Source organism: Abrus precatorius, unplaced genomic scaffold (assembly GCF_003935025.1).
Source record: "Abrus precatorius isolate BTA unplaced genomic scaffold, Abrus_2018 Scaffold9, whole genome shotgun sequence".
NCBI lineage: Eukaryota > Viridiplantae > Streptophyta > Magnoliopsida > Fabales > Fabaceae > Abrus > Abrus precatorius.
In genome coordinates this window covers 34,424,423-34,434,400 of record NW_020874439.1, presented here as the reverse complement: position 1 = coordinate 34,434,400, position 9,978 = coordinate 34,424,423, and the positions used below count along the sequence as shown (strand labels likewise).

General features: G+C 32.2%; 2 protein-coding genes across 3 annotated transcripts; one reads left to right on the top strand and one right to left on the bottom strand.

Moving 5' to 3' along the window:
- The first annotated feature begins 4,056 nt into the window (after nucleotides 1–4,056).
- Nucleotides 4,057–6,352, top strand: LOC113851305 (inactive TPR repeat-containing thioredoxin TTL3-like). Its single transcript, XM_027481769.1, has 5 exons — nucleotides 4,057–4,979; nucleotides 5,127–5,322; nucleotides 5,452–5,624; nucleotides 5,724–6,057; nucleotides 6,239–6,352. Exons 1-5 carry the CDS (start codon nucleotides 4,057–4,059, stop codon nucleotides 6,350–6,352), a joined length of 1,740 nt encoding a protein of 579 aa, XP_027337570.1.
- A 2,251-nt stretch (nucleotides 6,353–8,603) lies between these two features.
- On the bottom strand, nucleotides 8,604–9,390 carry LOC113850309 (PLAT domain-containing protein 3-like). Of its 2 annotated transcripts, none has more exons than XM_027480797.1 (2): nucleotides 9,232–9,390; nucleotides 8,604–9,136 (listed from the first exon to the last, which is right to left on the bottom strand). In XM_027480797.1, the coding sequence occupies exons 1-2, from the start codon at nucleotides 9,301–9,303 to the stop codon at nucleotides 8,627–8,629; spliced, it is 582 nt and encodes a 193-aa protein (XP_027336598.1). In that variant the 5' UTR covers nucleotides 9,304–9,390; the 3' UTR covers nucleotides 8,604–8,626. The 2 variants fall into 2 exon arrangements, with proteins under 2 accessions (XP_027336598.1, XP_027336597.1); XM_027480796.1 differs by having other exon boundaries at nucleotides 8,604–9,132; nucleotides 9,231–9,388.
- Between the last annotated feature and the right edge of the window lie 588 nt (nucleotides 9,391–9,978).

The following is a 9,978-nucleotide window of genomic DNA, read 5'->3' as shown; positions in this document are numbered from 1 at the left end:
TTATTTTAAAATAAATATAGTATTTTAATAATTAATAAATGAAATTATATAAGGTTTTTAAATGAAATCTAAAGTTTAAACTCTAAAAAGTACACGTGGTTAATAATATTAAAAAAGTAAATTTACCAGACATCTCATTTTTTCAGAATACTCTAGCTTAGTTTATGATATAGAGTTTGATACTTCTGACAAATACTAGCTTGCAACTCGATGGTAATGGAAACATTATTTGCAAACGTAACCCGTTGCAAAAAGAGATTAATCTCACACTAAAGTATAAGATACTGAAGAGGAAAAAAAAAGGAGACAAATTTCATTCCAATTCCAGCAATATATTCCCTAAATCACAATGCTTCTTTAGGGTTGAGAAAATTATATCTTGCGAATATTTTCTTGCATTGTCTTTTTATTTTCTTTTTTATTTTGTTTCTCGTCCCTTTTTTGGTGGTTTCGTCACTGGTATTGTTCTCATCCATCCATCAAGAATCAAAACAACTAAAAAGATGACTGAGGGAAAAAAAAAGAAGAAGAAATAATAATGGGCATACGACACAAATTAAAGGAAGAAACTTTCAAAATTATTAAAAAAATACAAATATTTGGTCAATGAAATAGTCAACATTTTATGTTTATTTATTTCGGGCTGTTTGCTTAGGTGCGATCAAGCTGTCATACTAGAGCGATAAGCCAAACAGAGATTTTATAATGATTAGACGAATGTACAAAAGCATAAGCAACCATTATTTATTTTTCCGAAGCTTCTGATATTTGAAATTGCATATATTAGGCATTATGTTTCTTCTTTTAAATTAATTTCTTTGTTCTTTTATTGAAGCCTTTTTAGTCTTTGCGCTGTTCTTAACGGTGATTTAACCTAACCTAACCACGGAAACAACTTGGAGTTGTAAAATGTTTCCTAGTTTAACCCATGATTAGACAACACTAAGTTTCCTAACTTTTTAAGGATTGGTAAACTGTAAAGCAAGAAAATATTTACATTATTTGTATAACATCATTATATTTAAGTCAATCAACTTGCTGGTTCACAGGCCTGTTTCATGATCTAGATGCAGGAGGACAAATAACTATAGGGGCCAATGCGCAACATATACAAAGATCTACGAATTATAAATTTTATTATTGAAACTTGTAGGATGCTTAAAAGAACAATAATTTAGTTAGAGCTTATTTTGATTTTTTTTAATTAATAGATTAACGGGTTTAGAATTATATGGAATCCTGTGAGTGAGTACGGTTTTTTTGAAAAAAGGCATAGTATTGAATATTCAATATTCAAAGAATGTGAGCTACGCTTTTCCAATAATTTGTTCTGTAAAAACAATGGTACGAAGAGTCCCCAGCAATTGAATTTAATTCCCTTGTGGGAAAATTCCGTGATCCCTCTAAATTTTCAGTGATCAATTTCTATTTTGTGTTCTTTAATGTTTTCCAAATGTATAAGAATCAATAATATTTGGACCATTTTTTTACAGGGAGGGAGAGAGACGAATTTTGTTGTTGAGAGGCTCTGTTTCTTCCTGGGTTCTATGGAAGAGATACCTTAATGATGATGCACAAGAGACAACAGTTATTTCGTGATTTGGTTTGATCTAAGGATTTGATATGGAGACAGTGACATGAATAGACAAACATTATTTTCAAGTCGGAATCAAACGTGACTGAAAATTTAAGTAGTTGATGCCAATCGCCATTTTGACGAGTCCAATGCTACCTAATAGTATTAACATGCTACCTAATAGTATTAACAATTTACCCTTTTTATATTTTCGTAAGCTCTTTCAGCCAATTCTTCATAGGTAAGTTAAAATATTCCTAACGCGTTCCGTTTTTATTAAATTATAATCAAACAACAAAATCCGAAATCATGGGCGTGTATTTTGAAAATATTACTAATTGAAGTTGTTTGAGGTAAAAATCAAATAAAATGAAAGAGGAAATAGGTGGTGGTGTAAGATTGAGGACAGAGTCAAAGGTATTTTACAAGTCTACGTAGTGGGTGTGGTCATGTGGTCCAACAGTTTGGGTATGGTGGCGTTGGTCCCTAGAAGAAGGGCTTGGTGGTACCCAGCAATGGTTAGCTCTAAAGGAATTTGACAATTGACTTGTCTTTGATATGGTGCGCAATCTTCACCACATTCCAGGTTCTGACCAAAACGCAAGTCACAAAGGTATGAATTTTTGTTCATTCTTCCCAAAACATATATGCCAAATTTGCCATCGATTTGCCACTGTCATTCAACAATCAAGTTTTCCTGATTTTGCCTTTTTGACTTGTTTGCCCAAGTGATTTGCTTGGGTTCATCAGCGTTAGCTCCACCTAACTATTTAATCCGTGTTCTAATTGGTTTTCTCCATTGTATATTAGTCAGTGTTTGCCTGTAAAATATAAAGCTATTAGATTAAAATAGAGCATCAATTCAAATCCCTCCTATTACCGGAAGACAAATGTCACACGTCATTCTTTAATATATATGAGGGTACAGTAGCTTCATAACTTCAAATATCCGTTAAAATATACCTTACATTTTACGTTAACCTTAGAGATAAAAATCACTTACATCTTAAATTTTAGTAATAAAAAATAATTTATTTTACTATATAATTTTTAATTCTTTTAAATATTTATTCATAAGTTTATTTAAATTGAGCCAAAGCATTAGACTTGTAACTAATATTGTTAATTATCTAACAAGTATACTGTATTTTTAAGTTCGTTTTAAATAATGTTAATCAATTATATGAATTATGTATTCCAAGCATTATATATATGTTTTATTTACACATTGGTGGTATAGTTGAAAATGGGTTCGGAAATAATTCAGAGAAATTTTACGGATATACCCTGAGTGTTAGCAATTCTTTTTATGATAAACCTTAAAATTGGCAAAATATCAATCATGCGTTATTACGATTTTTGGTTCTTTCCCCTACAGTGGTGTGATTATTGACTTGTTGCAACTTGCAAGACGTCATCATAGCATTGGTACTCGCGTATCTTACGCAGCTACGACTACGACAACATGGCCCATCTAATTGGATTAGATGGCCCAAAAGATACAGAAGAATGCGATCCAGTGGGCTCAGATCAAGCTAAAGCTTATGTTCAAGCCCCTCTGGTTTCGCTGTTTCTTTTAAGAAGGATTCCGTTAATCAGTTTCTTTAAATAACTAAATTAAAAAATTAATAATTTTTTTTATTAAAAATTATCTTAAAAGTATATTACAAACCATTGAATAAGTGGATTGTTATACTTTATAATTTTTTTTTATTTGAATTCCGGAACGAGAGTACTAGTTAACATTTATATGTACAAAGAATAAAAAAATATAAAGTCATTCTATATTAAAAACAATATTATGAATAAATAGTTTCTCTATTTGACTTGTGGTGGCTGCACCTTTTTCTGCATGTAATAGCTGGAAACATGCGAGGGGTAAGTGTCTTTTTTTCCTTAATGCCTTGTTGTTTTCTAAATGAAGCATTGTCATTTCCAAAATTGTAGAGATTCTTGTTAAGTTGATGACCGGGTTTGTTGGTTTTCTGGCCACTATCAGATAAACAACCAATAAAAATAATTGAGAATATAAAAAATAAAAGAAAAAAAACAAAAAGGAAAAATGGAAATAAACTATCTGACTGTTCTTGTTTCATTAAAATAGTTAACTTGTCGTTAGTTATTCTTTTTTCTGCAATTTTCTCTCTCAATTGTTTATTGTAATTTTGTTTCTGCAATTTGAAAAGAGAGAATCCACAGAAATTTCATTTCCTAGCAGCCTCTCCAGGAGGAGGCTTTGTAGATTATCTCCTGGATTGAAATTCCAATAGTTTGGCAATTCAATCTCTTTACATTTTGGATGTATGATATTGACATATTTTTAATTTATGTACTATTTCACATATATTTGCTAGGAAATGTTCACATTTATCAATCACTTTCCTCTTGGTTAGCTTTGAAAGAAAGTGATCATCTACCATCATCATCAACCAAAATAATAAAATAAAATTGCAACATAAGCCAGAAACAAAATAAAAAAAATGGGGGATAATTCACCAGAGAAGAAACATGGTTGTGGCTTGATAACAGCAGTATTCTGGCGACCCAGTATGCGCTCACGCAAATCAGCCTCTGAAAGTTCTGCTGAACCCAACAATTTTGAAAAGCCATCAAACTGTCAAGATTCAAAACAACAACGTGGTGTCTACAATGATGACGCTTTAGTTGGAACAACTTCTTATGATGCTACCTTAAACTCTTCACGTCATTGTGTCTCTAATCCTCAAAAGCCAATCCATGCTGTAAACCAAAGGAAACACCACCATCAACAACATCCTAACGAAACAACGATGGCAAGAGGCCCTTCATCAAAGGTTTCACCTACTCAAGGCTATGTTAACCAGGGAAGAAGGGTGCCCAAAGAAGCTATTGGCATTTCAGGAGAACTTGAAAGCATGATCAATGATCACCAAAAGTCCAAAGGAAACAGTACCCTTGTTCGAGCTTCTTCTAGCAATGTGATGTTGTTTGGTAATTTAGGTAACCTTAGACAAGGAGGAACAGGACCAGATTCTCACAATGCAATGGATTACTACGTTGGGGGTAACAAAGGATACACAAACCCTATGATGGGACATGAAGGAGGTTATAGTAGTAAAGAGGCTAAACCAAGCAAGGAACAATCTGGTTCATTATGCAGGGCTGTGTCTACTAGAATGGATCCTGAGAAATTGAAGATATTGGGTAATGAAGATTATAAAAATGGACGGTTTGCAGAGGCTTTGGCACTTTATGATGCAGCCATTGCAATTGACCCAAATAAGGCTTCTTATAGGAGTAACAGAAGTGCAGCATTAACTGCTCTTGGAAGGCTTTTAGAAGCCGTTTTTGAATGCAGAGAAGCCATTAAGATTGATTCTCATTACCAGAGAGCTCATAATCGTTTGGGAAATTTGCATTTTAGGTAGGTCTACATGCATACTTTGATTAGGGAACATGCATCTTGTTTCTTGAATAGCTTGCTTTCTTATGACATTTTTGAAAATTTAATTTTATCGATTATACTTGTCGCCCTTATAATGTCTGTTACTTTTCATTCACTTACCTACAGATTAGGAGAAACGGATAATGCCCTATATCATTATAAACAAGCAGGACCAGAGGCTGATCCTGATGAGATTGCTAAAGTGAAGATTCTTCAAGTACATCTAAACAAATGCACAGAGGCACGTAGATTGGGGGATTGGAACACATTAATAATTGAGACCAACAATGCTATATCATCTGGTGCAGATTCTGCTCCACAAGTGAGTTATTAATTAAGTTATAATCATACTATATCATCTCAATTATTGTGTTAACTCTCTCATTTTGTTTCACTAACGCATATATGCACGTGTTAATCATGCTGATATGACTTTCGTTTTCCCTTTGAGATATACGCATTGCAAGCTGAAGCCCTCCTAAAGCTCCGTAGACATCAAGATGCAGATAAAATAATGTCGAAGTGTTCTAATTTTGATGTTGATGAGTGTACCAAGTTCTTTGGACCTATTGGTAATGCAAATTTGTTGGTTACACGTGCTCAGGTTGATATAGCTGCTGGCAGGTTGGTATTAAATTTCAAATTTAAAAGAAAACAACACAAACATGGCCTTATGCGTGCATTAGATAACATGTAATCTATATCCATTCATTGTGATGGTAGATTTGAAGTTGCTTTAGAGGCAGCACAAAAAGCAGTGAAGTTGGACTCTAATAACAAGCAAGCTAGCAAAGTGATGATAAAGGTTCGATCTATAGCAAGTGCGCGAGCAAAGGGAAATGAGCTTTTCAAGGCATCAAAATTCTCCGAGGCTTGTGTTGCTTATGGAGAAGGCCTTGATCATGACCCATATAACTCAGTTTTATTGTGCAATAGAGCTGCTTGCAGATCAAGATTAGGCCAATTTGAGAAAGCAGTGGATGATTGCACTGCTGCCCTTAATTTACGACCATCTTACAACAAGGCCAGGTTACGAAGAGCAGATTGTAATGTTAAGGTGACCCACATAAGCTTGTTATACTTACTTAATGCAACATGCTTTGAACAAAGGAAAACTACTCTTATAATAGTAAAAACTTAAAAATACAATTTGGGGTATGCAAGTTTCAAAACTCTTCTATTATTATTATGGTTTTTTTAGTAATGTGACTTTGGTGATGTTTATTGTAAAATCATAGTTGGAAAGATGGGAAGCTTCAATACACGACTACGAAATCTTGCTAAAAGAGATGCCAGACGAAGAAGTAAAACGAGCATTAATGGAGGCCCAAGCACAACTTAAGAAACAATGAAGTGAAGAAAGGACATGAAGAATTGTGGAGGTGATTTATAGTTAGAGGAGAGAGAATTAGACACATAGAAAATGAAGATAAAAAAAAGAAATAAACATATAAGATGTGACAAATGTTAGGTTGGAGAAATTTGCCTCAATCTTTGCTAGCAAAGAGTGACGCATAGGAAAAGATGATCAATTGCTTTGTGAACAAAAAATAATGTTAGGGAAGGAAAATCAAATCCATTTTAGAACATTTCATGTGAAAAAAGAGAATGTCATATTTATTTACATTCTAAAGGAAAGTTAAAAGGTTAATGTACAGTGAATTTGGAATTTATTTTCTTTTGGAAAAAGGTTGTATGACTCTTGTATTTGAAGGATTTCGAATGTCTATTAGATTTGTTAACTCTCATTTGCTCAGTTAGTTAATTATTATATTTTCTTTTTCTTCCCGTTTTCTCCTTTGCCACTCATGTGTTATTCAATGACAAAGTACTTACTACGTCTATCGAAGGACTAGATTGTGATCTAACATATTTAAAAAATAATAATCTCTTATTTTAACACAAAATTTTTAACATTGAAAACAATTAATTAGATATAAGTCTTATCTATTCAAAATGTATGTCTTTTCTTAAGCTTATTACAAGCTTGATTATTTTTCAAGAAGAATTATTAGTCACACAGTTTTATATTTGTTGCATTGGGATTCTTCAAAATCAACTTTTAACTATTAAAACAACAACTCAAACAAGCCCTTACATAGTTTTTAAGAATATCCTTTTAAGCTTAAATTATATATTTTTTCTCTCTTATTTTTAAACATGCACTTTTTTCTTTTTCTTTTTTTTTTATTCCCATTCGGTTACACTTGATGTAAACAAATCACTTATTTACAGTAAATAATTGTGAACGTCTTCCAATATATTTTGTCTTTCTTATTCCTGTTTAGGATTGTCAATAATTACTTTTGAACTTTTTAGTATTAATTATAGTCTTTTAAAAGATATGATAAAATTTTAAATATTTTTATTATCAAGTTTTAAATTTGTTTTAAAATATTTATTTTTTTTCTAACGTCACAAAAATTAAAATGGATATTTACAAATATTAACCACATTAAGAATCACTATAATACTATTTTTTCTACAAAGCTCATTTGTATTAAAAAAAATCAGAAGTAACACATGTTCATCTTTTAAAGACAAAAAATATATTTTTTAAAATTAAAAGGGAAAAGCATAATATGGGCATCTGTCAAAATAAAGAAATATAATTTACTCCAGATTTATTACATATTAATTTTTTAGTTATGTAAATTGTTATGACGTGAGGAAGTTTTTTTTTTTTTTTAATGATATAAGAGTTTGCTTTTAATACATTATTAGTGTAAAAAAAATTACATGTTCAAATAGTTTAAATACATGGTAAACATAATTTTCAAATTAATTATTATAAAAATTAATAAGTCCTATTAACACGATTTTCCATGATTAGACGATGGTATGAAACACTTGTAACTTGTTCATGTATTTTAATTAAAAAAACTAAAAAAAAAAAAAAACTTCTTATACTGTTTTACAGTAACTGGAAAGAATAAGAATTACAACATCATTTTATTAACCTTTTTATATTATAATTTTTTCGAATGGCTAAATAAAAAGAATTTTTAAGACATCTTAAATAAATGATAATAATATTCTGTTCATTGAAATATCAGCATTCTATCTAATATTATAATTGATGAACTTTAAATAATGAATAACATCAGAATAAAACTTTTTTTTTTTTTCTGCAGATTCATTAACACAGGAACAAAATCTAGTTTATTTATTGGTAAATACAACCTAGAAATGCTTTAGCGCATAGCAATAGATCCACAATTAGGGGAGTGCACGTGTTTAAAATACATGAAAGGATACATCATTTCGCAACTTTTTCCCATTTAATATTTGGTATGTACGGTCACGACTATTTTTTGTCTTGAATTTAATAAGCTTTTGAATAATTAATTTATATTCTTTAAGTTTTAAAAAAGATGGATAAATAATTTTAAAAATTAGAAAAATATAAATTAAAATTTAAAGCTCATCACAAAAGTCAAAAACCCATTGGTGATGTGAAATCTTCTTTATTCAACGACAATGCATTGTACATAAGCGGGTTCTAGACTCAACTCAACAAACATGGTGGCAAATTCTCCTCAAAACAAGGCTATAAGAACACCATTACATAGCAACACAAACCATACCAAAAGTATCAACCCAACAACACTACCGATACAATACCCCTACTCACGGGCCGTGGAGCCCAAAACAGAGAAACCAGCCCTAGGCCCAGATCCAAATCTGATAGCATCACTGGTCTTAGGCTTAGGATGGGCCTGGCCCAAGTTGTAGTTGCAATAGTTCCTTACAGCCCATAGCTCATAGGGTGACGTGTCGGTAGCGAGCCACTGCTCCACCGTGAACTGCTGCTGAGCGCAGGGTATGTGCACCCCAGTGGAAGTAACCTCCACGTAATTACAGTACCACCCGTGATGGGGCCCCGACCCGTCCGAAGTTAAGTTCACAGCGCAAACGGGTCCGTCCAAGCAAGGACCCCTGCCACTGAAAATGTCGAGATTGCCCCGCTCGAAATAGTTATAACCCGGATCCATTAACCCGCCCCATGCCTCCAAGTTGGTGATGTATATGTAGTAGCCGTAGGCGTCGTATAACTTAAGCCCAATAACCGAATCGGTTCCTCCCTTTATGATCGACCCGGTCCGAATATACACCGTGTACACACAATCTTCTTCCTGCATATTTTTGTTTATTTTTTTCATCAATGATTAATAACATAAAATCAAAATTAGTGAGATTTTGAGACTTCAAAGAGAAGAGTTATTCTTACAGATCTAACGGTTCCGGCGAAGCTTAGCGATAGCAGAAAGAGGAGAAGAAGGAACCTCGTTGTTGTTGCCATGAGATTGCGATGAAACTTTGTTGAGTGATGAATACAGTACAATGGGTCTTCATAAATAGAGGAGTGACATATGGTGGATGGGCGATGAATTGATGTTTATGACAAATTTTTATTACTTTCCTTTTCTTAATTATTTTGTTAAGTCCTCATCTAGTCATCTTTTTAATTATCGTTTTCCCATTGGACATTTTATAGAAAGTTTATAAATTATTTGTAAAATAATAACACAAAAATAATTTCCACAAAAATAAAAACAATAAAACGAAATTGTATAAAAAATAATTAGCATAACTATTTGTTTCCCTAACACTACTTTCAAAACCATATCTATTATTGTTAGAAGTAGCATAGAAGCGGGGAAGCAAATAAAAGTAGTAGAGTTGTGCTATATCTTCAAATAATATCTGATAATTAGAAAAATATTATGAAATTATAATAAGTGGTGACGTGGCTAATTGATTCGGTAAACAAAAGCTAAAGCTAAAATACGTCGGTAGGTTGTGTACCCAAAGGCAAACGCCACGAGTTGCATGCTTATTCGATTGTTCATCTGTTATCATAATTGTTTGTTGCTGTCAACTCTTATTTTAATAAAACAAAAGATGAAGCAATTAAGAGTATTAGAGAGATATGATAATAATTATTTGGACGATCAAACATAGGTGACTGAAATTT

Bases quoted from the DNA above. Each gene is read 5' to 3' on its own strand.
- LOC113851305 (XM_027481769.1), top strand. From the start codon at position 4,057: ATGGGGGATAATTCACCAGAGAAGAAACATGGTTGTGGCTTGATAACA. The intron at 5,323-5,451 runs GTGAGTTATTAA...TTTCCCTTTGAG, and splicing joins GTGCAGATTCTGCTCCACAA to ATATACGCATTGCAAGCTGA. The intron at 5,625-5,723 runs GTTGGTATTAAA...TTGTGATGGTAG, and splicing joins GTTGATATAGCTGCTGGCAG to ATTTGAAGTTGCTTTAGAGG.
- LOC113850309 (XM_027480797.1), bottom strand. From the start codon at position 9,303: ATGGCAACAACAACGAGGTTCCTTCTTCTCCTCTTTCTGCTATCGCTA. The intron at 9,137-9,231 runs GTAAGAATAACT...AAAAATATGCAG, and splicing joins TCGCCGGAACCGTTAGATCT to GAAGAAGATTGTGTGTACAC.